Genomic DNA, 26,622 nt, shown 5'->3' on the forward strand with positions numbered 1-26,622 from the left:
CCCTGGCCTTGCACACACACACAAACACAGGCGTCGGGACAGCCCAGCCTTGCGCACACATAGACACACACACTCGAAAGGGAAACACGCACCGCCCGGGCCATACACACAGATAACTCTCCCTGTCCCCCCAACCTTCCTCAGCCCCTCACAGACCCAGGGGTGTCAGGGCATACTGCAGGGGGTGAGGGATGGCCACACCGCCCCAACCCGGGGTGTCTGGGGGAGCTCCGGGGAGGCCCCGACCGCAGACACACAGCCTTAAACATCCACCAGAGGAGAGAGGGGACACGAGACCGCACAGCCCTCCCCGCAGCCCGCGCTCTAGGCCGCCTCAGCCCCACTCACCGCCCCACACAAGCCTCGCTCAACGCCCCACGACGCTGCGGGCCCGGCTTCCCCTCAGCCGCTCTCCCGGCCTGCTCAGCGCCGCTTGGGGCCCGCTCGGACGCCGCTCGGTAGAGCTCGGGCAGAGCTCGGGAAAGCTCGGGCAGCGCTCGGGAAAGCTCGGGCAGCGCTCGGGAAAGCTCGGGCAGCGCTCGGAAACTCTCGGGCGCCGCTCGGTAGAGCTCGGGCAGAGCTCGGTAGAGCTCGGGCAGCGCTCGGAAACTCTCGGGCGCCGCTCGGTAGAGCTCGGGCAGAGCTCGGTAGAGCTCGGGCAGCGCTCGGAAACTCTCGGGCGCCACTCGGTAGAGCTCGGGCAGCGCTCGGAAACTCTCGGGCGCCGCTCGGCCGGGAGCCCTCGGGCTGGCCGGTGGCGCCGGCGGCGGGGCGGGTCCTGGTTTCCGGACGCCGCTCGGCGGGGCGCCGTGCCCCGGGGGCGCGGGGCGGGGCGGGGCGGCGGCGGCGCGCGGTGAAGAGGGCGCGCGCGGGGCGGGGGGCGGCGATGGCGGCGGCGGCGGCAGCGGCGGCGGGTCCGCTGGTGCGGCAGTACGAGGGGACGGCGGGGGGCCGCGGCGTGGCGGCGGCCGGCTGGCGCGTCTGCCTGGCGCACCGCTTCGAGGAGCGGCGGCAGCCCTACGGAGCCGGCGACGTGCCGCCCCGCGACCTCCTGCGGCACATCGGCCTCGGCTTGCGGTACGGGGACGGGGAGCGCACCGGGAGAGGGAGTCGGAGAGGATTGTCGCGGGGGTGGGAGTCCCTCGGGAGGTACCGGCCGTGCCCCGGTGCGCGGAGGGCAGAGTACGGCGGGTGACGGAAGGCCCCGTTCTCCTCCCGCACCGCCTGCCTGGTGCCGGCGCTGGGAGCACTGGGGCAGGCTGGGCGCAAGGGCAGCCCTCAACGCTCGGGCTCCCGAAAGCCGAGGAGGGCTTGTGGCATCGTTTCGCGGGGGGTGGACTCCCAATCTCCCACCCCCATGGTGCGCGGCTGGTGGCCACCTCTGCCGCATCTTCCCTGGCCAGCGCCGGGTCCTCAGCCCCTGGCATAGGGCACCCCTCGGCAAATGGGGATTAAACTAGAGGTTAATTGGGAGGATTTTGGTTTTGTTGGTGTTGGGGTTTTTTTTGTTTGGTTGGTTTGGTTTTTTAAATGCTGTGGGGTTGTAGCAGGTTTGGGAGTGGGGTCTTCTCCTGACTTTCCGGGAGGGTGAGCTGGAAGTTACCAGGAAAGTCGCGCGTGGGGAACAACAGTGTTATTTTAACCTTTAGAACTGCTGCCTGGGTGCCAGCGGTGTTTGTGCACCCATCAGGCTGAACGCTGAAACCGATGACGGTGTGATTTATTTCCTTGTGCTTGCTTTTTTTATCTCCTGCCTCCATTTTATTGAGGCTTTTTTTTTGTGTGTGTGTGTGGTTGGTTTTTTGGTTGGTTTTTTTTTTTTCTCCCTCTTCCTGCTCGATGCCCTTGGAGGTTGCTGCTTGCAAAGCTGGTTCCTGCAAAGCCTGATGGAGGGGCAGATAGCGGGCTGCTTCGGGGTGTGTGGCGTGCCGGTCTGACCTGAGACATCCCAGCATGAGCCTGGGCATCGGGGAAGGGAGAGCGTGGGTCATGCACGGGAGATAAAGGCTGCTGGAAAAGCTGCCGTGGCAGGTTGGGGATGAGCTGAGCCTGTGGGAAAGCGTGAAGTTCCGGTGGGGTGAGCGGAGAGAAGAGATCGTCTCCATGCCGGCTTGGGGAGATCACTCCTGGCCTGTTCTCATGGGGGTCTCGGAATGGAAGTGGCTTGTATCAATCCTAGGGAAAAGCAAGGAGCTAAAAGTCAAAGTACTTCCTCTTCCCCTGTGCAAATTTAGGAGGTTAATTTGGTTGTCATCTCAAAAATACGCTTCCTTGCAAGGAGGCTCTGGCCTAGAGAGCGGTGGAGAGGAAGGGCCAGGGCGGTGAGAAATACCTGTGTGGGTTTGAATTAAAGCCTGAGGGCAGTGGTGTTGGCTGACGAAGGGATGTGAGGGAGGCTGTGTGCTCCTGGCGTTGGTGGGCACCCCTGCGCCTGTCTGGTGGAGACAGTCAGCTGGCTCAAACCTGGGTGCTGGTGCTGCAAGAGGGACCTGGAGCTCTGTCCCGCAACATGGCCCATGTATCTGGAACTCTGGAGCCCTGCAGATTGGTGTCCTCTCTCCCAAATGACCTGCGACGAGCGGCAGACCTGCTGTCAGGGACACCCAGTCTGGGGGTGCTCTCAAAATCTGGCATGGCTTGGTGCATCAAGTACAAAGTCACCTGGTGCAGGTGCTTGTACCTCCCGAGACAGCTGGGAGCGCCTCGGGGTTGCTGCACGTCTTTGGCTGAGGAGGACTACGACCTGCAAAGGAGCCAGCACATCTTGAGTTGACATGGTGTTGTGTGGAGTCAAACCTCTGGCTGATGGGTGTCCTCTACTGCAGCACTAGCCCCTGCTGCAGTTGGTGTGGCTGTGGGTGTTGACAGCCCTGGGGTGGGATTTTTGTTCATCAGGGCTGGTCGGGGTAACTCCTTCATGGGGAGACCCTCAGCAGCGGGTGCTGGGGCTGGTGGTGCAGGCAGGTTTCTGCAGAGGTGGCTGGCGTGCCTTGGGAGGTCACGGCACGGATCCAGAACGGCTGGGTGGTGTCCGGACAGGTTTGAATTCTGCTGCCAACTCTAAGGGAAAGAAATGCCCTCTGGCCCTGGCAGGGCTTTTGGTGCTGCAGAACACAAAGACTTTGTCCTGGTTATTCTGCAACCCTGGGAGAGCTGTTAGTTGCCAGCAACTGGGAATCGACCACCTTTTCTTCTTGGCCTACATGATTTTGGGAGAATCTGGCAGGGGAAGAGTTTGCTATTGAGACGGCAAAACAGCTCAGGCAGTGGCCGGCTGTAAATCCCAAAACTCTCCCACTCCTGGAAAAACTGCTCTTTGAAATTGCCCTGTCACCTCCTTTTCAAGGAGCTGGGATGCCCCGCCGGGCTGTGCCGTAGCCACTCTACCTGGGCACTTTATTTCCCATCGCCAGAAACCTGCTGGGGAAGCAGCTGGGTTGGTTTCCTGACGCTGGGTTGGGGGGGGGGAAAAAAAAAAAAAATTAAAAAAAAAAAAATCATTTCCTTGAGAGAGAAAGCACGCTGCCAAAACCTCGCCTCTGCAGCGTGAAAGCCGGGGCTGCCTCAGCTGGGAGAAGAACAGTTGCAGCAGATGTAGCTCGGAGATAGCGGCAGGGCCTTGATTCAGGGCAGTCACACAGGACAGGCTGGTTCTCATGGTGCCCTGGAACCTCTGCAGGCGAAATGTCCTTAAACAGTCCAACGTGAAGGTGAGTACCTGGGAACGGGGAGCGTGCTGCAGTCCGGTCCTGTGAGACTGCACCCTGAAAAATGTCACCCTGAGAGGGATCTTGGTGACCTTAGATGTTGGTGAATAAAGGTCAATGTCCAGTGACCACGCAGCCAAAAAGGCAAGTGTGGGTTGTTTTTGGTGGGGAGGAGTGTGTAGGAGCAGGGGGGGGTCGTGGAAGAGCCTCTCCCCCTTGCTGCCCCCGTGAACCTGGGGGTACATGTCCTGTGGGATTAGAGCTCACCCATTGCCCACCCCCTGGGCTCTCTGTCCCTTGAGCTGCTGGACCAGGACAGGCTGTGGGCTCACGGTTAGGGTGGCCTTCTCCTCTCAGCAATATGGCCTCGGTGCCTGCAGGTGGCTCAGGGATGTTGCCCGCTGTGGGGGCTGCTGTGCCCCCGCCGCCCTCCTGGCACCCAGAGCTGCGGAGCCACCAGTTGGGTATTGCCTGTCTGTTCGCTGCGGGGGGGGGGGGGGGAAGTTCAACAGCCTCTTCTGGTCTGGTAGCTGCTTTCTGTATGCTAATTGTCTCCGTGTGGAAGATTTAACTTGGGGCGGTTCATTAGCAAAGGCTCGTCCTTTACGGGCGCCGACTGGGAGCCCAGCCCTGCTCCGCTTGCCCGGAGTGGTGCCGGCACACCCAGCTGCAGGTGTGCCCTTGTTTGGGTGCCTCGATTCCCAGGCCTTTGGGTGAGAAATTATCTGATGGGCTGTGCCTGACTGCACCGGGATCCTGCCAGCTGTAGACAGCAAGCATTGCCTCCCTCCAGGGTGAGGCTGCCCCATGCCACCTGCCCCCTTCCCCCCCCCCCCCCCCCACTGGGGACGTGGCAGTGGGATGTGGCAGGGCTGTGTGTGACAGTGGGGATGTGGAGGTGGAAGAGCAAGGCTCGAGTCCCTGGAGCGGCGTATGGCTTCTCTGGGCTTGTGCCTCACCTCCCAGACTTTTCTTAGCTGGATGTACCCTACCAGGCATGGATGTGGTGGTGGCAGCGGTGGTCCTTGTGTGCATTCGCACTTCTCCATGGGCATCTGGGAAAGCCTCCTGCCCTGCATGAGCTGGGAGCCCTGCTCTTGAGTACTAGCGCTCTCTGTTTCACCCCGAGCTGCCTGAGCTCTGCCTGCTCACGTCTTCTGACCGATACATGCTGCAGGTGGATGCTGGGGGCTACCACCCCTCGTGGCCTGGGACACAAGTTCCCGTTGTACATCTCTACAAGAGGGGAGGCTGCAACATGTGCTGGTCGTGTCCTGGGCAGTGACATTGAAGGGACAGTGATGCCTGCTCCTGTCTTTCATACCTCTCTTTCCTTTGCAGATACTTCAGGTGGTGGTACAAGAAGACCCGCATAGAGAAGAAGCCTGCCTTCATTGATCTCTTGTGTGCCGTTCCTCTGCAGCAGATCTATGGTCAGCCTCTAGTTTGGGCACTGGGGTGGTGCAATGCCCAGTGTGCTGGTTGGGCAGGGGTTCACATGGGGCGGCCAAGGTGCTACAGGGTGGGAGTGGGCCAAGGATCTTTTGGGGTGTGAGCAGTGCCGAGTTGCATGGGGGGGGTCTTTGAGCCAGATCCCACCATGGAGAGGAACGGGAGTGCTAACTTCTGGTCTCCTTGCCAGGGTGCCCGCTGGGCGGGATTGGGGGAGGCACCATCACCCGCGGCTGGCGGGGTGAATTTTGCCGCTGGCAGCTGAACCCTGGCATTTATCACTACGAAACGGTCATCGCCGACCAGGTAGGTGCAACAGGGTCCGCAAGGGGTGCGAGTGGCACCACAGCAGCCTGGGTGGATGGGGCATCTGCTCTTGGGCTCATCTCATCCCCTCTGTGTGCTCCTCTCTTCCCCAGTTCACGGTGTGCCTGCGATGCAAAGGGCAGACCATTTACCAGCAGGTCTTGTCCGTGGAGAGACCCAGCACCCTGCAAGGCTGGAACTGGGGCTACTGTGGCCACTATGCCTTCTACCATGCCCTGTATCCCCGTGCCTGGATGGTCTACGAGCTCCCAGGGCAAAATGTGGTGCTCACTTGCCGCCAGGTCTCTCCTGTCATCCCCCATGACTATAAGGTAAGAAGATAATGGCTCCATGCTGGTTGCATCCTGTCCCATGGCAGCACTGGGCCACACCACGCTGCAGCAGCACGGCTCGTATGGAGCAGGTTGGCAGGGATGTGGCAGAGCTGCCTGCATGGGAGGGGGAAGGGATTGGCACAGAAGAGATGGGGCTGTACTGTGTGATGCTTGGTGTGTCCTGTGTTGGTAGCAGAGGCTTGGAGCTGGTGAGTTTTGACCCCTGAGCGTTGCCTGTGCGTCTGGGGATGATGCAGTAGAGGAATTCCTTGTCCCTCCTGCCCAGCTCAACATTGCTTGAAGACAACCAGGCTTGCCACTTTGCTAATGTTCTTTCCCAGCCTGTTCTGTTCTGTTCTAGGACCCTGTCCCTAGTGCCAGCTGCCAGGCATGTAGCAACGGGACCCTGGAAGCCTTTGCCCTTCCTGGGCCAGTAGGTGCTGGAAGGGTTATCCCTTTTTCTTTGTGCTTAGCTCTGGCCTCTGCTTCTTTCCCTTCTGACCTGTGCTTTGACTCTTTGTATTGCGTGTTCCCTGCCTTTGGTTTTGTCCTGTGACCATCACAACTCCCGTCCACCTGGAATGGCAGGTCCAGAGCTGTGGCTTTACTGCCCGGAGGATCCAGTGGCAGCGTTTTGGGAAACACTCAGCCTGTACTTGTGGGTTGGTTTGTCAGCTGGGTGTTCCTGAGAGTGTTTTAGCTGCCTCTTGCCTGCCATCCCCAAGGGAAGAGCTGCTTATTAGCTGGGCTTTCCCAGCTGGGCTTTCCCAACATTTTCCCCTGTCTCCGCTCAGCAATGCTCCCAGGCAGGAGGAACCCCCACAGCAATGCGGAAGCTGGGAATGGCGGCAAAGGATGCCTCGCTGCTCCCGCACGCCGCTCCTGCTCACTCCCAGCCTGAGGCGAGGGCGCGGGCTGCGCTGCCAACATGCCTGACCTTCCTCTTACCCCAGCAAAGCACGTGAGCGTGTATCAGCCTGTTGAGCAGATGGGTGCTGAGACACCTGTCTGAGCCTTAAATGCTGCTTTCCATCTGTGTATTGCCCGATGTGGGGTTTGCTAGCCCAGGGCTTGTGACCTGAATTTTGTTTTACCTGCCCCCCAAATTTCTCTGCTGCTGCTCCCCAGCTTGGCAATTTACCCTTCTACTCTGCTTGGATGAGACCCCACCTGGAGTACTGTGTCTGGAGTCCTCAGCACAGGAAGGACATGGACCTGTTAGGTCCAGAGGAGGGCCACAAAGATGACCAGAGGGCTGGAACACCTCTGCTGTGAGGACAGGCTGAGAGAGTTGGGGTTGTTCAGCCTGGAGAAGAGAAGGCTTCAGGGAGACCTTATAGCAGCCTTCCAGTACCTAAAGTGGGCCTACAGGAGAGATGGGGAGGGACTTTTTACAAAAGCATGTAGTGATGGGACAAGGGGTAATGGTTTTAAACTGGAAGAGGGGAGATTTAGATTAGATATTAGGAAGAAATTCTTACTGTGAGGGTGGTGAGACACGGGAAGGGGTTGCCCAGAGAAGTTGTGGATGCCCCATCCCTGGAGGTGTTGAAGGCCAGGCTGGATGGGGCTTTGAGCAACCTGGTCTGGTGGGAAGTGTCCTTGCCTGTGGCAGAGGGGTTGGAACTTGATGATCTTTAAGGTCCCTTCCAACCCAAACCATTCTATGATTCTATGGCTCAAAACCGAGTTGTTCCTGGTGCTCATACTCCCACTGCATCCCACACTGTCTCCCCAGCAGTGGGAGAAGCGATGCTCTGACAGCCGACTGTGGAGTCACCAGCCCTATACACAATGTTGTCTGTCTCTGCCAGGACTCCAGCCTGCCAGTGGGAGTGTTCATCTGGGAGGTGGAGAACGGGAGGGACGAGGATGTGGACGTCTCCATCATGTTCAGCCTGCAGAACGGCACAGGAACGAAGGAAGACAGGAGTGGGGGACACTGGAATGAGCCCTTTGCCTTTGAGAAGGAGGGGGAGCGGGTTGCTGGAGTCCTGCTGCACCACTGCGCAAGTGTGAACCCCTTCACCTTTGCCATCTCTGCCCGGGAGAAGGTAAAGGGCTGGCACTGGGTTGTACAGCCCTGCTGAGTGTGGGGGTCCTGCTTCCAGGTAGCTGGTAAAGGATGGGTGGTTGATGGGTTGGGGTCAGCACCGGTCCTCTGCTCAGCCAGAACAGAAGTGGGGTCATGGTTTCCCTGAGGGCACCCTCTTTGGGAGTGGATGCCAGGAGAGTAGCTTTGGGTGAAGCTTGCAGGACAGCAGGCACGTAGGTTTGGAGTGAGCATTTCTGGGCAGTGTGCGGGGAGTGAGTGTGGGGTCCCAGAGTTGTTGGGGTTGTGTCGTGGGTGGAGTGATTAACCTCACTCGTAAGAGAGAAGCAGTGAAATATTTATTAATATAAACCAGTGATTTAACAAAATTCGACAGTGAATGCAACAGTGTTTTACAAGATTCAATGACAAGGCACACTTGGTTATTTATTGCACAGAGGACAGGGTCAGATAAAGTCTGAGGTTCAGAAAGTCATGTTTAGTCACGAGGTTCAGAAAGGACTCCCTTTGCTTTCTAAACTCCTTCTCAGAGAGGAGTCTGGGTGCAGCTGGATCCAATCCTAGTCCCAGACTTTGTCTACGGTTTATGTGTAAAGGATTATATATTTGCAATCAATCCTGTATATCACTTAGCTAAGATTTCAAAGTTCAGCGTGCTATTAACTACTTACCAAGAATCTGTTGTAGCAAGGAATCTTTAAACCTCAAGGAGTAGCCTTAAGCGAGTGTCCCCACTTCAGGGGAGATACTGGCATGCAGCCCACTGCTGTGCAGAAGAGTTCAAAGGGCTCTTGGGCTGTCCACTATTTCTAGAGTAAGATAATTGACCTATAGTGATATTCTCATGGGAACAAAATATCTAGGTCCCTACTCCAGCCAGTGTTTTGGCTGTGTTGCCAGCCATCCCCCAAAGTCCAGGTGGAACTCATCACAGCTCCCACTGATGGTTATGGCTTGAGCAGGAGCTGGGACGGGGGGGTGAAGGGGAAGAGCACACCACCACAGGTTGGGAGGGTAGGTGTACATCTGCCCCTCAAAAGTACCAGCTCCTGATGATGCTCTTCCCTTCTCCAGGCTGGCACGGCAGTCACCCACCTCACGGCATTCAATCCCATGGGATCGGGTAGAGAGGTGTGGCAGGACCTCCTGCAGGACGGCAGGCTGGATTCCCCTGCCGGTGAGTCTCTCTGTGGGATGGGTGGAGGGGGAGCAGGGGTAATGGGTGTCCACGCTGGTCGCGGGCCACAGAGCACCAAGCAAGGGCAGATTTCCCTTCCTCTAGCCACCTCGGTGCTATCACAAAAAGCTCTTGGTGATGCTGTGGCTCACTCCTGGCTTTAGTCTGTATCTGAATTTTCCATTGCTTGTCACACTGTCCTCATTGTGGTTCTGCAAAAGCTATTAGCACCATTTTGGGGCTGTTCTTGATTAAATTAATTACACATCCTGGTATCTTGTTAGTTTGTGTAGTGTTGCAGGCTGAGTTGGGACTTCTGCTGAGTAGCCAGGGTGATGCCCAGCCACCTTCCCTGAGTTCCCATGGCCAGATCTGCAAGCTGCACCCTGTCAGATTTATTCTAGTGGGCGTTTAGCAGTCCTTGGGGTTTGGTGCTGCCATCACTTGCTGTCCTCTTGTTAATACATCTGTTCCCTGAAGGCTCTGGTATTGCTCATGATACTTCTGCACCATCCTCAGTTGTCTGCTTGCTCCCTTGGCAGAAGCCTTAAAGCAGGGTGGCATCTCCCAGCCCTTGCTGCCAACCTCCAAAGGTGACCATTTGCCTAATCTTTCTGCCAGCTTTTGAACAAGAATGATGGTGACAAACAAGGATGATGCTGACAAACTAGTGATGCTGGTACTGGGCCATTGCAAGATTTCTTGAAGCTTAAATTATGTAAATAAAGCGTTTACATAAATATTTCCGTAAAACTAAGTTTCCTGCCTAGATGCACTCAGAGCTCTCCAGGCTATTGGGATGTGGTTTTCCTTCGTGCATGCCAGGCATTATCATAGCCAAGATCTGTGCTGCTGTTAAAATTGTTGCTCTAATGAGTTTACCTGGTACATGTCAGAGCCAGCATATAATTATCCAGCCACCTCAGGGCTTTTCTAAAATATGGGCGCAGTTCAGGCACCTTGCAAAAAGCTGGAAATGATGACTGTCACTAGAAAGTCACAGTCTGAGTGCAGCGCAGTTACAAAGTCATGGGGTGCTTCGTCCTTTCCACTCATGCCGGGTGGCTTTTCCTGCCTGATTTGTTCCTCTGCTTTGATGACGACTAATTGTTGGGTTTTTTTTTTTTTTTTTAAACCCCTCCACCCATGGCAGGTATTTTTTCCTGCTTGCAAAAAGCAGTTACTCATGTGCGGTAATGTCATCCCTTGCAACTTGGAGGGTACATCCTCAGGGTTGTAAGGGGGCGGGGGCATGCCCTAATAGTCTTGTCCCATTTGGTGTGTGTGGGAGCATCAGTCACACACCTCCATAGGCTTTCTTGGTCACTTTTGAATATTTTTTCTTACTCGATTTTTGTCCTGGCAGGTAGAAGCAGCCAAACAGAGAAAGGGGAGGTGACAGCGGCAGCGGTGTGTGCCAGCTGCAGGGTGCCTGCCCGCGGACACAGGACACTGGAGCTGGCCCTGGTTTGGGACATGCCTCGTGTTCACTTTGGCTCCAAGGAGAAGCTGCACCTCAGGTGGGAGGGTTGTCTTCAGTCGCTCGTGTCCTCAAAGTCCCCTTCTCCCTGACTCTGGGCTTGAGTGCTGCCTGGGGAGCCTTGTCCCACCCACTCCCTGCAGCCGTGGCCTTGCCAGGTTCCCTGGGGAGGGAACCTCTCCCCAGCCCCCTTGCTCCTCGACACCCCTGCACCAGCAGTTGCGTTATTCTGGTGTTCACTATAGTCCAGCCCCTCTCCGGTGGGCAGGTGGGCTTCGCAGCCTGAGCCCGCAGTGTACTCACCAACACCCCACCTCTGCAGGCGGTACACCCGGTTCTTTGGCAGCGGAGGTGATGCTGCTCCTGCCCTCTCCCATCATGCCCTGACACACTATGAGGAGTGGGAGAAGAAGATCGAAGCCTGGCAGAAGCCCATCCTGGAGAATGGGTAAGGTAGATGGGGAGCACCTTCCCATTGGCCTCCTGGGGCTGGTCAGAGGAGGAGGATCACCACCTGGGCCGTGGTGGTTGAAATTTCCCTCTTGCCTGCAGCCAGCTGCCTTCCTGGTACAAGTCGGCCCTCTTCAATGAGCTGTACTTCATGACGGATGGGGGGACCATCTGGATGGAGTTGCCCCCGGACTGCTGTGCTGAGGACCTGCTTGGGCCGGCGGGGGCTTGCCTCTCCCACCTCCTCCCTGTCCTGCGGGAGTACGGAAGGTTTGCTTATTTGGAAGGTAACTTGCAGGGATGTCATGGATGGTCCCAACTCAACCCCTTCCCATTGTTGTCACCAGGTGTTTTTAACCTGCTGTGGGGATGGTTTTCACACCTGGTGGGTAGGGAGCAAAGCCTCTTGCAGGACCAAGCCCTGCAGGTTATGGCATGAGGTCTTCTCCAGACCGCTGGGTGCTATATATAGAGAATAAAACCCCACTTCTAACAGGGAGCCACTGCCTGTGCCACGAAAGAGCCCCCCTTCCTGGGCCATGTGGGAGGGAGGACCTGCCCATCCTTTACCCTTCCTGTGGCAGGTCTCCCATCCCTCACCATCTCTCTGGTCTTTCCAGGCCAGGAGTACCGGATGTACAACACTTATGACGTCCACTTTTATGCCTCCTTTGCTCTTGTCATGCTGTGGCCCAAGCTGCAGATCAGCCTGCAGTATGACATTGGTGAGTGACCCAGGAGACCCTCGCTTGATGCCTGCTGATGTCTCCAACTAGGGACGAGATGGAGGGTTTGGGACACCATCTGCCATAGAAATCTGTGCCATGGAGCCAGCATCTACCTCTGGCTCCTCTGCTGGGCGCAGGACTTGCAAATCCCCAACATTGCAGCCTCTCAGCATCTCTCTGCCCAGCACTGGGATGCCTGCTTGCCACACTAGGGGTGCACAGCTGGCTCTGCCTGCCCTGGGGGAGTCCCTTGCTCTGTCTGTGCTCCTTGCAGAGTAAAAACATGGAGCTGTTTGCAGACCCTGTTATTTCAGATGGGCTTGGAGGCTGCTCATTGGTGGCCTGACCATGGTGGAGCATGGCGTTTTCCTGGGCTGCAGGAGGGCTGAGCCCACTGGGGTTCCCTCCCAGCTCTGGATGCTGCTACCACCCTGCTTAAGGGGCTGGTGATAGTTGCATCTCCCCTGCTGAGGGGAGACTGGGAGCAGCCTGGTGTCCCCTCAGGCCCTTTGCAGAGGGTTGTGGTCTTGCAGCCAGAACCTCAAAGGGCTGGTGGCCCTGCCTGTGCCTGTTCTGAGGCAGCAGGCACTGCAGCAGCAACCTCGTTCTCATGTATCTTGCTCTGTGTCCTCTCCAGCTGTCACGGTGGTGAATGAGGACGTGCAGCCCCGGCAGTACTTGGTGTGTGGTCAGACAGCCCAGGTGAAGTTGAAGAACGTGGTGCCGCATGACATTGGGGACCCAGGTGAGGGGTCTGGCTGGGCCCTTTTGGAGGGCAGAGGGATGCAGGGCTGCTCACACAGCTTTCCCAGGGTAGTTAACTCCCCAGCCGTGGGACAAGTGTGGTGCATGGATGCACTGTTTTCTGAGAATGAAAAGCTTAGGGTGGTGACGAAGACCATGCTACATGGAGCTTGTACAAGGGAGAGAGAGGGAAGCGGAGCAGTAGTGGGAAGGCTGTTCTCACTAGAGATGGCACAGGGTGGAACATACTGTTTTAGTGCTGTTAGAGCATGACACCCTTTGGACCTTGCTCCTGGGTAGGAGAAGGGCTGTTCCTTGCTTGCTGCTTTGCTGCATCTGCTCTGTCCTTGCTCAGGTGACGAGCCATGGCAGCGTGTCAATGCCTACTTGATGCACAACACAGCCGACTGGAAGGACCTTAACCTGAAGTTTGTGCTGCAGGTGTACCGTGACTACTACCTGACACACGACTCCCTGTACTTGCAGGACATGTGGCCAGTTTGCCAGGTACTGGGAGGAGACCAGACCCTGGCGCATCCTCCCCTTCTCAGTTCCCTTGGGAGCCGTGCGACATCCCGAGAGGATGGATGCTCCTGAGTAGAGCGTGAGGGGCAGGCAGGATGCAGGGGCTTGTGTGACTGTCTCCTGCCTCTCCCACAGGCCGTGATGGAGTCAGAGCTGAAGTTTGATACGGATAATGATGGTCTCATCGAAAACAGTGGCTTTGCGGACCAGACATACGATGCATGGGTGGTAAATGGAGCCAGGTGAGCAAGAGAGGCAGATGGAGATTGGAGATGGGGACTGTGGGGTGGAGAGGTTGCTCAGAGGTGTGACTGTGTTCCCCATCTATGGTGGGAGCTCTGTGTGACCTGTGGGGTGACCCACATTGCTGATACTGCTTTCCTTTTGCTCTGGCAGCGCATACTGCGGTGGGCTGTGGCTGGCAGCTGTCTGCACCATGTGCAAGATGGCAGAGGTGCTGGGGGATACCGAGATCCGGCAGAAATACACAGGCATCCTCAGCAAGGGCAAGGAGGCTTTTGAGAGGATGCTCTGGAACGGTGGGTTCTCCCTGGTGGGAGATGGCCATGTGCCTCTTCAGAGGGGGACAGCTCCTCCTTGGGTCATAGAGCCCTGCAGGGGATGGGGGAAGGAGGGGAGATGCCACCCCTCCAAGTGGAGGGGAAGGATCTGGTATCAGGGGGGGGAACAGAAAGGGTATGGTGGTTTGGGAAAGGAAAGAGAGGAGAGCCTTCTGGAAAAAGCTGCCATGCTCCTGCCTCATGGGGTGGAGTATAGGAACAGCACACGTGAGCTGGGCTCCTAAACTATGGATTTAAAACTGTTTCCTGCCTCTTTTTCCAGGGAAATACTACAACTATGACAGCAGTGGGAGTGAAGCCTCCAGCAGCATCATGTCAGACCAGTGTGCCGGGCAGTGGTTTCTTGGGGCTTGTGATCTGGACCAAGGGGAGTTTGAGGTGAGAGAAGGGGCAGCCTGGTGCAGGGTGGGGTGAGACGGGACCTGTGCCTGGAGGTGCTGGCACGTGTTGTGCGGTTAAAGCTTTAGGGGCTGGTGTAGGGGCTCCAGCCTGCCCCCCTGCAGCTGTGCATGCTTGGGTGGAAGCTGTTCGATGCGCATGGGTGCAACCTGCCTCAAACACCGGTCTGCTCATGGAGACATGAGCAGGCATGTGTAACCATGGTCTGCTCTGGCACGCTTGGAGGAAGGTCTCGCTGGGTTTTGCCCTTGACAAGGTGCTATTTCTTTAAAAATGGGAGAAAGAAAGTGTATGAAAAATTCTGTGTGTTATTTGCTGCCTAGTTTAAAGTCCTAAATGAATATGCAAGGGACCTAAGGCTCATTTGGGGCCCTGAAGTCTGTTGCTCTTCAAATGCAAGAGAAGAATTGGCTGAAGACTCATCTTGTCTGATGGGATGGTAAGAGCAGCTGCTGGTGGTGCAAAACCTCGAACAGAGCTGGAAAGCGGAGAGCCGTCATACGGATTATTCATGACGTATAGGCAGTTGTTAAGCCAAAGCGCTCCCTGGTGGTGATGGACAGGCAAACCCTTTGGGTGACTCAAGGAAGGACTGACTCTTGGCTGTGTGAAGGTGATGGACCGTTTCATTGTCTGTTGGTACCAGAGGGGAGCTTCCAGTGACTTTTTCTGACAGCAGCTTGTGCTAAGTGTTGTGGGATTTAATGAGAAATGGGCGCTTGGTTGTGCCTTCCTGCATTTATCTCACTGTGGGTCCCTAGACCATAGGGACTGGGGCTGTGCCCAGGGCTCCAGGCGGGTTCTGGCCCAGACCTCATGCAGTAATACCCAAACATCCCTTCTTGGGGCAAACAGTAATCCTGGCGCAGTCAAAAAATATCACTTGGCTTTCCATAGCCTTGGACTTTTATTGCTGAAGGTGATACTCTTCTGGCTGGTGAGCTTTGAGCTCACTGCAGATAGGACTTGTGAGCTTTTCTCTCTTCTGTTACTATGACCGTTGAGGTTTTTTCCTGGTATTTTGATCCCTTGCCTGGCTGGCAGCACTCCTGTTTGTAACCTTATTAATGCAGTCCTGCTGCGTATGCAGATCAGTAATGAAATGCAAAATAGGAAAAGCCTGTGACCCCAGTCCTGAAGAAACCGTGGCCTGAAACCTTCCACCAGAGACGGCTGCCTCGCGCCACCCCTCTGCTGACTCCTCCTGCCCAACAGTGCTTGGGCTTATCTCCAGAGTCACACCAGGAAAAATGACTGTGTCGGATGCTTGGCTTTAACGTAGACGAAAAGGATCTTTTGGGTGGGTGGGGTGTGGTGTGGTTGTGGGTGTTTGGTTTGGCTTGGTTTTGGTGTTGGTGTTCTGGGATTTTTTGGGTGTGGTGTGGTTTGGTTTTTTTTTTTTTTTTTTTGTTGGTTGGACTCGATGATCTCAAAGGTCCCATCCAACCAAAAATGTTCTGTGATTCTGTGATCTGCTTCCTTTCCTTTGAGTCTCCCAAAGCTGTCTGGTTGGACTGCCCAGCCTACCTTGGCAAGCTCCTGTCTGGTGTCATCAGACCTCCCGCCTCCCCTGGCTGTGGTGGCACCAGGCTGGCAAGAAAGGCCTGGCCCATCCCCAGGCTGTGCTGATGAGCTGGCAGCTGCCTGGCTCTTCCCCTTCTTGCAAGTAGGTGTCATGGTTGTTCCGTGAAATTGTTCCTGATCTTGGTCACCCTGCAAAAGTTCTTGTTGCAGCTTTCTTACCATTAGGTGGGTGGCAGATGGAGACCAGCCAGCCCTCCCCTTGCAACATCAGAGTCCTGAGGTTTGCTTTTCCTACCAAGGCAGTGACTTCTGCTGCACCGACACTTCCTAGATACATTGCCAATAGTGAAAGCACTGCAGAAGCTTTGTTTACTTTGAGCTATGTACAGAGGCTTTTCATCTTAATGCAGTCCTTGCTGCGTTGCTGCTCCACTGCTGTTTGTTTGGCTGGCAGGTGTTTTCATGCTGAGGTGGGGTTGGTTTGGGTTTTTTTTTGGTTTTTTTTTTTTTTTTTGGTTTGTGGGGGTTCATGTTTTTTTTTTTTTCCATTTTTGGCAAGAACTTACTCAGCATGATACTTCAGTCTGTTCTCATAAGTGTTTTGAGCTCTTGGCCTTAGTTTTGTTTGCTTTTTTTTTTTCTCTCCACCCACCTTATCGGAGGTAGAAGTTTTTTACTTATTCCTGGTAAACTCCTGAAATGACTGTTTATCCAGTGAGCACTATTGACCTTCTGTGACTCTTTAACTTTCACTTGGGATAAAAGTTTTAAATCTCTCCTGCCAGACGCAGAAAACAGGCATCTTGTGTGTCTCAATCTGACTTCTTCATTCCCAGGTTGCCCCTTCTCGCACCTCAAATTACCGTTGGTCCTGGCTGTGAACTCTTGCATCACCACCTGATTATGAAATAGGAAGGATTAAAGTCCTTTTGAAATCACTCAAAACTAAGCCTTGTTTTTGTTTTTCTTTTTTTTTCTTTCACCAAGATTCCCAGCATTTACCCAAATGAACATACTGGTATCCACAGCATTCACTTTGCAGCTGCAGGATGTAGTCTGATGTCATCAGACTGACTTTGACATAATCTTTCCCTTCAGCAGGAAGATACCTCCAGCCTCACTGATCCCAGACTATCCTTTGGCCACCTCTGGCCAGTGACCCATCTCTTTTAGGCATTGCAATGCCTCTTGTAGCTGGTGTAGATGGGCTGAGAGAACAGCACAATGGTTTTTCCAGGAGAAAATCTGGTTCTCTCCTGCTTCGGCAGGGGAGTTGGACTAGATGATCTTTATGGTCCCTTCCAACTCTAAAAATTCAGTGAAAAAAAATTCTCAAATAGCCGTTAGCCTGAGCAACGAGCAGTGGTGAACATAAACCAAGATGAGGATGGTGGTGTTGGCCAGGTCTCCAAAGCAAACTGCCATGAGATGGGGGGCTTTGGCCAGTGACTGAAGGTGAGAGGCTGTTGATGGAGGCACAGTAGCTGGATGAGCTATCAGCCTCCCTAGGAGGAAGGTGGAACGAGTTCAACCTCTCTTCTCTTGAGCAACTGCTTTAACTGTGTTCTCTTTGTTTTGGTTTGTTTTGGTTTGGTTTTTGTCTCTTTGGGGAAAGAGGCTTTTTTTACTTCCTCCTGTTATTTTCCTGAGGTGGCTATTTGCCTAGCGAGCAGTGTTGACCTCTTTCTAATGGAAAAATCTAACCCTGCTCCCTGGACAACCATCCTAAGTGGTCTGCATGGATGCTAAACCCAAGGCCCTCTCTGTCTATACGCAGGTCTTCCCCAAGAGTCATGTTGTCAGTGCACTCAAGACCATCTTTGAGAAGAATGTCATGAGCTTTGCTGGTGGCACCATGGGAGCGGTGAATGGCATGAGACCTGATGGGGTGCCCGACACCTCCAGCGTTCAGTCTAATGAGGTGTGGATTGGCGTGGTCTATGCTTTGGCTGCCACCATGATCCAGGAGGTGAGTGGTGATGCTGCACACCCCTTGGCACCTGCCATCTCCTTACCACTCCATGGATGGGCTGACGGTTGTCTTCCTTCTGCTGCAGGGGCTGGTGGAGGAAGGCTTCCGTACAGCGGAGGGCTGCTACCGAACAGTTTGGGAACAGCTGGGCATGGCATTCCAGACACCAGAGGCCTACCGGGAGAAGAAAGTCTACCGCTCGTTGGCTTACATGCGGCCCCTCAGCATCTGGAGCATGCAGCTGGCCCTGGAGCGCAGAGCCAACCGGGCACCAGCACCCCTGCAGCCCCCCCAGGTCCCCATCCACCCTTGAGCCTGATGGCACTGAGCAGGGCAGCGGGTGCACCGGGGGGCTGGGGAGGGGGGAACTGGGGGACCTCAGCTTGGGACCCTTCCCTCCCCTTCTTTGATAATACTCACATTGCTGTTTTCCTTCCCTACCTCCACTACATGTCCTTCACCTCAAGGGGATTCATCAGCCACTGATGCTGAGCATGAGGGGGGACTAGAGGTGGGGGTGTCTCTCCTCAGAGAGGAGAGGGGTGGGATAAGGAGGTGCTGCTGGAGCCTGTGCCTCTCCTTCCCTGTCACTCAGGGCTCGGACAGCCTGCAGGACCCCCAGCCATCCTCTACCGCAGCTGGCACCATGCCCAGGAGCACAGGAGACCTCTCTCCTGCAGTCAGTGGGCTGGGCAAAGTGGGAACTGGCCTGCAGGGGAAAAAAAAAAAATGTGTGGGTGTATGTGTGTGTGAGGACGTTGGACTGGTGCACGCAGGCACATGGATGCTGTAGTTGTCCCTCCATTGTGTGACGTTGCAAATGCAGACTGGCTGTGCTCCAGGGAGAGCCTGTGGTAGATACAATCCCCAGGGGAGCTCTGGCTCCCCAGCCTGTGACAATCGGAGCCCAAGCAGCACGTCTGGTCTGATACCGTGGCACCCCTCCACCCTGGCGCTGGGGGCAGGCAGCGGAGTACGTTTTAGGGGATGAATCATTTTAAGTTCTTAATAAAGTTGTCCAGCTGTCAGTCCTTCTTCCTGTGTGTCTTCTCTGCTGTGGTGTTGGGGGGCAAGCTGGAGGAAGGAACCCCTGTTGCTCCCCCTTTTTTTTCCCTCACCTGGGATGGAGGGCTGGGAACGCAGAAGGGAACAAGCCCTAATTGCAGGCTCGCTCTTGTGGGGTTTTGTGAAGGGGAGCAACATGTGCCTTCCCCCCCACACACCCAGGAGCAACCTTCCCCTTGTTCTCCTCCCCTGCGGGCATGGCCAGGGAAGGCAAGGAGCCTAGCATTCCTCCTGAAAGTGCCTCTGTGGGGAGTAGCGGTGCCCCGGGCGCCCCTCGACCGAGCAGGGCTGGGCACCTTGCTTCATTTTCCTTGTTTTTCTGCCAGCATGCCATTTGAAGTATGCACCTGCCTGCTTTTGAAGGGGTGGGAGGTGGCCCAAGGTCTTTTTGCTGTAAAGCCCTCCCTTAATCTGTAAGTGATGTCAGGGGTAGGGTGGGAAGCAACCTGTCCTCCCCCCTGTGACCGTCCCCCAGCCCTTGCCTACCCTGGGAGCTGGCACAGGCAGGGCATCGCTGCGGTGGCCCGGTGCTGACAGCAGCTGATAAATAGCCTTCTTTGCTCCATGGGGGAATGTTCCTGCATCCGCCTGGGCAGAGGAATAATGTTATCCGGGAAAGGCAGGTTGTCCCGGATGTGGCCCCCACGGACCAGCCTGTGGTGTTCTCCCATAGCAGAGGCCCTGGGTGGTGGAGAGGGACTGAGATGCTCTCCCTTAGGGTCACCGTGGCGAGGCTGGGGGGGACAGGGGTGCCAGGACACCAGAGTGGCTCACCTGGGCTGTGTGCCCCCACTTGCTTTGTGACATCCCGATCCAGCTGGCAAGGGACAAAAGCAGATACTGAAGCCAGCACGACTTCTGACCTGGCTGGGTTTTATTGCTGTGACACATCAGCGTTGTTCCTTAGTCCCAAGCAATAGGCTGCCCGCAGACTTTCTTTCAAAGCTTCGGAGATTCGGTCTGTATCAAGGAATAGTTCTGCTTTTTCTTCCGCTTTTGACTGTATTACATCAATAAAACTCGTTTCTGTCTGGCTCAGCGTTCAGCAGCTTCTGCATGGGCATGGCTGCAGGCTGGGAGGACAATCCTTGGTTACAAATATGATTTTCTCTAACATTTGCTTGTACTACTGTTTTTTGAGGCTGACTCAATCCCAGCTTGAGCAGCAAATTTAATGACTCATTAACCCTTTCCTCTTATTGTTCATTAACCCTTTCTTGGCCCCTGACATGCAAGGGTTTAAACCACAGCCCTGCTGATTTTTAACTTCTTCAGCACTTTCTGCTTTGGACTTCTTCCCTGCTGGCCCGTTCCCCTTCCCCACTCCCTGCTGTGCCAGGGCTCAGGCACGGCATGGCAGGATAATGATTGCCAGCCCCGAGCCGCTTCGCTGGCTGCCCTTGGGAGGGTGCAAACCCTGTGGAGATAACCCAGCTCTTGGCTTGTTTTATTTTTGACTCGACCAAGGCTGGTCACAAATCCACCACCTTGAGCACTGAGCTGATCCTGCACCCACAAAATACACCGCTAGGTTAGGGGTTGTTACACATAGGAAAAATAAAGGTTATGGGCATATAGCACCAATAATGTTTGTGTCATGCTAAAATAAACCTGCAGCTATAAATGGTCTGTGGGTTGCCATCAGCAGAGGTGCCAGTGTGGAGACCATGTGTTGCCCATCCCCATTCCCACCAGTGGCCGTGAGGTCCCTGTGGGAGCTTCCTGAAACAAGGTGATGGCAAAGGGATGATGATGGTGAGGTGGTGATGGAGAGGGAGGGGTGGCAAGGGGGTGATGGCTCCCCCTCCTGCCCCCTGCAACCTTCCCAGCCAGACTGTGCTCATTATCACAAACATCAGCCACGCTCCAAGAAGTGCCTGCCTGCTGAAAAACCAACCAAAGCAAACAGCAGCTGTGTGGGAAAACATACCTTGTCCTGCAGTTAATTTCTAAGACAGAGGGAAGCAAACACTGGGGCAGGAATTTCCCGTGGGCAGGCAGCTCCCTGGCTGGGGAGCTCCTGGGGGCAGGGGTGTGAGAGGGGTGTGAGGCTCCTGCAGAGAGCAGAGGGGGGTGTTGAGATGCCAGCAGCAGCCATGCAATGCTCCCCAATGGGCAGTGATGAACTTTGCTGTCAGACAGAAACTGGGGCTCAAATGTGAGATTAAAAGGAAATTAAATTTGGGAAGTATTTCTGAGATGTTGCAAAGAGTTACTTCGTCTCCCTTTTTAGAAAAGGAGCATTTTCCGGTGCATGGCTCTCCATCAGCTCTTGCTGTGATGGCTGGGGCAATTAAAACACACATATTTTAGGAGACTGCCTTGAAAAATCATTGAGGAATGAGGGAGAAAATCTGGTGTGAACCAAGCCCCTTCAGCCTCCCCAGACAGCAACAACTATAATGTAAGGGGAGTTATATAAATACATACTTAAAGTTATTTAAGAATCCCTGTGTAAATACCATTTTTGTCAGTATTAAAATGTGATGTCCAAGATATTCGGGGAATGTTTGTTTTTCATAAACAAAATAATTTCCTTCCAACAAAAGCCAGCTTGTAAAAACAGCAGCAAACCTTCGTGCCAGTCTGGGTGAGAGGAGACCTGGGGCTTTGTAGCCTGATCTGTGGCTATGTCAGCACGGGGGGGAGGAGGGGAGGGGAGAGGGGGATGCGGGGAATAAATCAAAGGCCTGAAATGAGCCTGGTGCTGGGTGGGTTTGCACAAGGATGCTTGGTAAGGGGGCGAGAGGTGAAGCTGTGTGCTGCAGCTGATCCTGGGGTGCATTTGGCTTCCAGGTGCACCCTGGACAAAAACTGGTGCATTGATAAGGCTGCCTGGCACACCTGTGTGCCCTGGGTATAGCAGTGAGGTGGCAAACAGGTGGCAGAAGGGACAACAGCCCCTGAGAGGGGTTTTCCCTGGCTGAGCATCCATCCTGGCAGCTGCTGACCCGCAGGAGCCAGGGCCTCCCTGAGAGGTGCCAGGGAAATGTGAGCAAGGAGGGACAGTTTCAGGAGGCATTTCTGGGAATATCTGCCTGCAAACACTCTCTCATACAGCCAGGAACTGCAATTTGGAAACACCCAGATTGCACAACGCCCTGTCCAGAGCTGCCACCAGCTGCCCCGGCAGCTATAAAAAGGTGAGGAAACAGGCACATCGTCAGAGCCCTGCGAGGAGCACGTCCCCAGGTACCTCAGCTGTCTGCCTGCTGCAGAGATGGTGCAAGCGACTCCCTTCCTCCTGTTGCTCAGCCTGGCCCTGGTGGCTCCCGGCCTCTCCGCAAGAAAGGTAAGGGCAGGGCTGGGATGAAGGGGACAGGGTGGGCAGGGGGATGCAGCTCCCAGGGGTGCCTGCTCCTGCCACCCTGCCCACACCTGGGCTGTGCTGTGACACCAACGCTGAGTCCCCTCCACTCCAGTGTGTGCTGACCGGGCACTGGGTCAATGACCTGGGCTCTAACATGACCATCGGGGCGATAAATGGAAAAGGAGAATTCAGCGGCTCCTACCACACGGCCGTGAGTTCCACGCCAAACAAGATCCAGCTGTCACCACTGCAGGGGTCCCAGCACCGCATAAACCAGAAGAGCCAGCCCACCTTTGGGTTCACCGTCAAATGGACCTTTTCAGGTGCTTCTCCTTTCCCAGACTCCCTGCAGTGTCCCCAGAGCAACCCTGCCCTGCCTGTGCTGTCCCCAGAGCTCCCCTGCCCTTCCATGTGGTGTCCCTGATGCTCTTGTGCCTTCCCCTGTGATGTCCTAGATAATCTCCTACCTTCCCTAGTGTCCTTGATGATCCTCTGTCTTTCCCTGCAGTGTCCCCAGTGCTCTCCCACCCCCTGTGGTGTCCCTGATTGATTCTCCCCCATCCCTGATGCCAGAGATCCTAGGCTGCTGCCACCTCCCAGTCCTGGGGCACAGAGGATGTGCTGAGGGCTGAAGCCCACTGTTCTCTCCCCATCTCCATGTGAGATCTCCTCTCTGACCCTCCTGCCTGCTTTCCCCATCACCGCTTTGTCCCCAGAGGGTAGGGACAGCCCGGGTCTACTGTCCTCTGCACTGGGGCAGCCTGCAGAGCCACGGCTCAGCACTGACCATGTTCCCCTCCACCTCCTGCCCTGTCCCTGCAGACTCCATCACAGTCTTCACGGGCCAGTGCTTCGTGGATGAACATGGAAAGGAGGTTTTGAAGACCATGTGGCTCCTGCGGTCCTATGTGGACAACATGAAGGACGACTGGAAAGCCACCAGGTGAGCCCCCTGTCCCTGCCCCACTCAGGTCCCCTGTGCATCCCTGGGAGATCAGGGGGTCTCCCACCCCACAGAGCTCAGTGCCCGGCAGAGCTGATACCAGTGTGGGGGTGACCAAGAATGGGGGACACGTGCACGGCCACCCCGGGGGTCCTGCCAAGGTGCAAACACTGCTGAGGGGTGGGATGGGGCTGGGTGGGCATTCGGCACCGGGAGGGTGAGTGTGCCCTGTGCAAGGGTGCATTTCCCACCCTCATGTCTCCTCCCTCTGTGTCCCTGCAGGGTTGGCATCAATGTCTTCACCCGCCTGAACTTGCAGATGGAGTGATGGCAGCAGCACCACAGTTCCTGGGATGGTGGCAGCACCAGGCAGCGCCAGGGGTGCGCCCTTCCTCCCCCTCGCCGCCCTCCCCTCCATTACCTACTTCTCCCAATAAAGCTGTGCTACAAAAACACACCAGGCTGCTGTCGTGTCGTGGCTCGGCACCCATGTTCCCCAGTGTCCCCCCACGGCATCACATAGCCTCTCCTGTCATGGTCCCCAGGGCTCAGTGTGTGTCCCTTGCCATGACCCTCCCCCCCTCTGTGGCCCGGGATCCTCCATCGCAGCCCACACCACCCCGCCGTGCTCCCCTGGGACCCCCGCCTTGCTTGGAGGAGCAGGACCCTGCTCAGTCCAGAGCAGTGGCCGGTGGCCCGTCTCCCACTGGGGTGGCCTTTGGCAGGAGGCCCGGCATGGGCGGCCGCTGCCCAGCTGCAGCCCCCTCTGCTATAAAAGGGGCCGAGCGAGCACAGGGCACGGCCACCACCACCGCTGCCACCATGGGGAGCCTCAGCTGCTGCCTGCTGCTCGCCACGGCCCTGCTCGCCCCCTGCACCGCTGCCACCAGGAAGGTAAGGGCAGCCTGGGGGACAGTGCCCGGTCAGGGGTTTGCCTGCTCCTGCCTTCCCATGCCGTGCCACGCCATGCTATCCCCAAGGTGCCCGGATGAGGGGCTGCGCACCCTGGCTGTGCCGTGCTGTGCCATGCCACCCCTGAGGCACACTGTACACAGCTGCGGGGGCTGCACGCTTCCACTGTGCTGTGCCGTCCCAGCACAGTGTTTGTGGCTGAGGGGCTGCTGTGCCCTGCTGTGCCATCCCAGTGCAGTGTGTGTGGCCAAGGGGGCTGCCAGCTCTGGCTGTGCTGTCCCTGGGGGCAGTGTTGGTCCCCCACTCTTGGTATGGGGGGGTACCCCACACCCTCAGCTCTGCCCTGCCATGGGAGAGAGATTTGCTAACCTGGCCAGTTTCCATGCCACCGGTCCCGGTTACCGCGCAAAGGGGCTGTGCCAGCCCCAGATACATGCAGCACAAGTCCCACTGCCCCAGGCAAGCTGGAGGCGGGGGCGGGGGGGGGGAGTGGGGAGGTAGGGGGGGGTGCGGATGGCTCAGCACTGCCGGCACAACCCCCGGTCCCCAGTGTGACCTGCAGGGACTGTGGAGGAACGAGCTGGGCTCCAACATGACCCTCTCAGCCCCGGACGCGGCTGGGACCTTCTCGGGCTCCTACCACACCGCTGTGGCAGCCACCAACAAGCAGATCCTGGTGTCACCCCTGCAAGGGGCCCAGCAGCCCCCCGGTGCCAAGGGACAGCCCACCTTCGGCTTCACCGTGCAGTGGCAGTTCGCAGGTACAGTGGTACCCAGCATGGCATCCTGGGACAGTCAGCCATCCCCAGCCTGTGCAGGGAGTGGGGTACCCCTGGATGGTCCCAAATACCTGCCATGTCACCCAGACAAACCCTGGCTGTGGCCACAGACAGGCCACATGCACTTGTTCCTGCCAAGGGATGTGATATCTTTCTGGGGTGGGTGGTAGGTCTGTCTGTCTGTCTGTCTGTGAGAGGTGGCAGGGGTGTCCATCTGTCTGTCCAAGAGCTATATGTCTGTCCAAGGGGTGGTGCCCATCTACCAGTCCAGGCAATGTGGAAGTGACTCATCTGAGCAATGTGGCAGGGAGATCCATCTGTCTGTCCAGGGCATGTGGCAGGGAGTGTCTGTCTGTCTGTCTGCTAGGACCAGAAGGCCCAGGCTCCCGTGACTGGAGCCATCGGCTCTGAGGCCCCTGTGCCCTGCTTGAACCCCAACAGACTCCACCACAGCTTTTGTGGGTCAGTGCTTTGTGGACCGCCGTGGCAAGGAGATACTGGAGACTACATGGCTCCTGCGGGAAGAGGTCCCGTCCCGCAGGGATGTCTGGAAAGCCACCAGGTGAGCCCTGCCCTTGTCCTCCTGCCCCTGCCCTCCCTCCCCTCCTGCTGACATGGCTTCCCCGCAGGGTCGGCACCTCGGTCTTCACCCGCATCAAGTGATGGGGGGGACCAGGACAGGAGCTGCCTGCATCCTGCTGTCCCACCTGCATCCCCAGGGCTCTCTGATGGCCCAGTTGCACACTGGGCTCCTGCCTGCTCCCAGCATCCTGGCCAGGAAACACACTCTCACCCTGTCCTGCTACCTTCCAGTGCCTCCTAGTGCCTATCAGCAGCCTGCTGGTGGGGACCTCCCTTCCAAAAGTTCGCTGCCCCTGCACATGGAGACTGAATAAATTTTTCTCTGGCTGTCAGAGAGCCATGCCCCACACGTTCCTTTGGCTAAAGAAGCCACCCTGTGGCTGTCAGCAGGTAGAGGTGGGGGCTGGCAGTGGTTGGGGGTGGTGGTGTTTCAAAGGGCTGGGAGTGACAAGGTTGGGGGACAAGGTAGGGTACAGCAGCTGGGTAATCATAGAATGGTTTAGGTTGGAAAGATCACCTGTTCCAATGCCCCTGCGATGGGCAGGGACATCTCCCACAACACCAGGTTGCCCAAAGCCCCATCCAACCTGGACTTGAACACTTCCAGGGATGGGGCATCCACAACTTCCCTGGGCAACCTCTTCCAGTGTCTCACTACCCTCGCAGTAAAGAATTTCTTCCTGATATCTAATCTAAATCTCCCCTCTTCCAGTTTGAAACCATTACCCCTCATCCCATCACTACATGCTTTTGTAAAAAGTCCCTCTCCAGCTTTCTTTTAGACCCTCTTTAGGTACTGGAAGGCTGCTATAAGGTCTCCCTGGAGCCTTCTTCTCTCCAGGCTGAACAATCCCAGCTGTCTCAGCCTGTCCTCATAGGAGAGGTGCTCTAACCCCCTGACCATCTTTGTGGCCTTCCTCTGGACTCGCTCCAACAAGTCCATGTCCTTCTTATGTTGTGGGATCCAGATGTGGATGCAGTACTACAGGTGGGGTCTCACCAGAGAGGAGCAGAGGGGCAGAATGGTCTCCCTCGACTTGCTGGCCATACCTCTTTTGATGTAACCCAGGATGCTGTTGGCTTTCCAGGCTGTGAGTGCACGTTGCTGGCTCATGTTGAGTTTCACATCCATCAACACCCCAAAGTCCTCTCCTCAGGGCTGCTCTAAATCCATTCTCTGCCCAGTCTGTATTTTTCCTTGGGATTGCCATGACCCATGTGTAGGACCTTGCACTTGCCCTCATTGAAATTCCTGAGGTTTGCACGGGCCCACCTCTCAAGCCTGTCCAGGTCCCTCTGGATGGCATCCCTTCCCTGCAGTGTATCAACTGTGCCACACAGCTTGGAGTTGTCTGCAAATTTGCTGAGGGTGCACTCAGTCCAAACATCCATGTCACCAACAAATATGTTAAACAGCACTGGTCCCAGTACTGACCCCTGAGGAATACCACTTGCCACTGCTTGCTACTCGGCCATTGAGCTGTTGACTGCAACTCTTTGAATGTGACTATCCAGCCCATTCCCTATCCACTGAGTGGTCCATCTGTAAAACCCATGTCTCTCCAATTTATAAACAAGGATGTCCTTCAGGACAGTGT

At 56.1% G+C, this 26,622-nt stretch overlaps 3 protein-coding genes across 3 annotated transcripts; all 3 read left to right on the top strand.

Moving 5' to 3' along the window:
- The first annotated feature begins 886 nt into the window (after window positions 1–886).
- GBA2 (glucosylceramidase beta 2) lies at window positions 887–18,462 on the top strand. Its single transcript, XM_074166288.1, has 17 exons — window positions 887–1,077; window positions 5,049–5,140; window positions 5,350–5,465; window positions 5,579–5,797; window positions 7,615–7,854; window positions 8,928–9,030; window positions 10,397–10,550; window positions 10,833–10,958; window positions 11,063–11,247; window positions 11,581–11,685; window positions 12,326–12,433; window positions 12,788–12,939; window positions 13,093–13,199; window positions 13,354–13,496; window positions 13,801–13,916; window positions 17,239–17,430; window positions 17,519–18,462. The coding sequence occupies exons 1-17, from the start codon at window positions 887–889 to the stop codon at window positions 17,744–17,746; spliced, it is 2,577 nt and encodes an 858-aa protein (XP_074022389.1). The 3' UTR covers window positions 17,747–18,462.
- A 3,207-nt stretch (window positions 18,463–21,669) lies between these two features.
- Window positions 21,670–23,199, top strand: LOC141476898 (avidin-like). The gene is made up of 4 exons (XM_074165803.1): window positions 21,670–21,790; window positions 21,921–22,131; window positions 22,631–22,751; window positions 23,034–23,199. The coding sequence occupies exons 1-4, from the start codon at window positions 21,719–21,721 to the stop codon at window positions 23,077–23,079; spliced, it is 450 nt and encodes a 149-aa protein (XP_074021904.1). The 5' UTR covers window positions 21,670–21,718; the 3' UTR covers window positions 23,080–23,199.
- A 374-nt stretch (window positions 23,200–23,573) lies between these two features.
- Window positions 23,574–25,105, top strand: LOC141477315 (avidin-like). Its single transcript, XM_074166429.1, has 4 exons — window positions 23,574–23,645; window positions 24,214–24,424; window positions 24,884–25,004; window positions 25,072–25,105. The coding sequence occupies exons 1-4, from the start codon at window positions 23,574–23,576 to the stop codon at window positions 25,103–25,105; spliced, it is 438 nt and encodes a 145-aa protein (XP_074022530.1).
- The last annotated feature ends 1,517 nt before the right edge of the window (window positions 25,106–26,622 follow it).

Source organism: Numenius arquata, chromosome Z, assembly GCF_964106895.1.
Source record: "Numenius arquata chromosome Z, bNumArq3.hap1.1, whole genome shotgun sequence".
Lineage (NCBI taxonomy): Eukaryota > Metazoa > Chordata > Aves > Charadriiformes > Scolopacidae > Numenius > Numenius arquata.

Excerpts from the sequence above, each read along its gene's own strand:
- GBA2 (XM_074166288.1), top strand. The coding sequence starts at position 887 with ATGGCGGCGGCGGCGGCAGCGGCGGCGGGTCCGCTGGTGCGGCAGTAC. Across the intron at positions 5,466-5,578 it reads AAACGGTCATCGCCGACCAG|TTCACGGTGTGCCTGCGATG; the intron begins GTAGGTGCAACA and ends TCTCTTCCCCAG. Across the intron at positions 13,200-13,353 it reads TGGGTGGTAAATGGAGCCAG|CGCATACTGCGGTGGGCTGT; the intron begins GTGAGCAAGAGA and ends TTGCTCTGGCAG.
- LOC141476898 (XM_074165803.1), top strand. The coding sequence starts at position 21,719 with ATGGTGCAAGCGACTCCCTTCCTCCTGTTGCTCAGCCTGGCCCTGGTG. Across the intron at positions 21,791-21,920 it reads CCGGCCTCTCCGCAAGAAAG|TGTGTGCTGACCGGGCACTG; the intron begins GTAAGGGCAGGG and ends CCTCCACTCCAG. Across the intron at positions 22,752-23,033 it reads GACGACTGGAAAGCCACCAG|GGTTGGCATCAATGTCTTCA; the intron begins GTGAGCCCCCTG and ends GTGTCCCTGCAG.
- LOC141477315 (XM_074166429.1), top strand. The coding sequence starts at position 23,574 with ATGGGGAGCCTCAGCTGCTGCCTGCTGCTCGCCACGGCCCTGCTCGCC. Across the intron at positions 24,425-24,883 it reads CGTGCAGTGGCAGTTCGCAG|ACTCCACCACAGCTTTTGTG; the intron begins GTACAGTGGTAC and ends GAACCCCAACAG. Across the intron at positions 25,005-25,071 it reads GATGTCTGGAAAGCCACCAG|GGTCGGCACCTCGGTCTTCA; the intron begins GTGAGCCCTGCC and ends GCTTCCCCGCAG.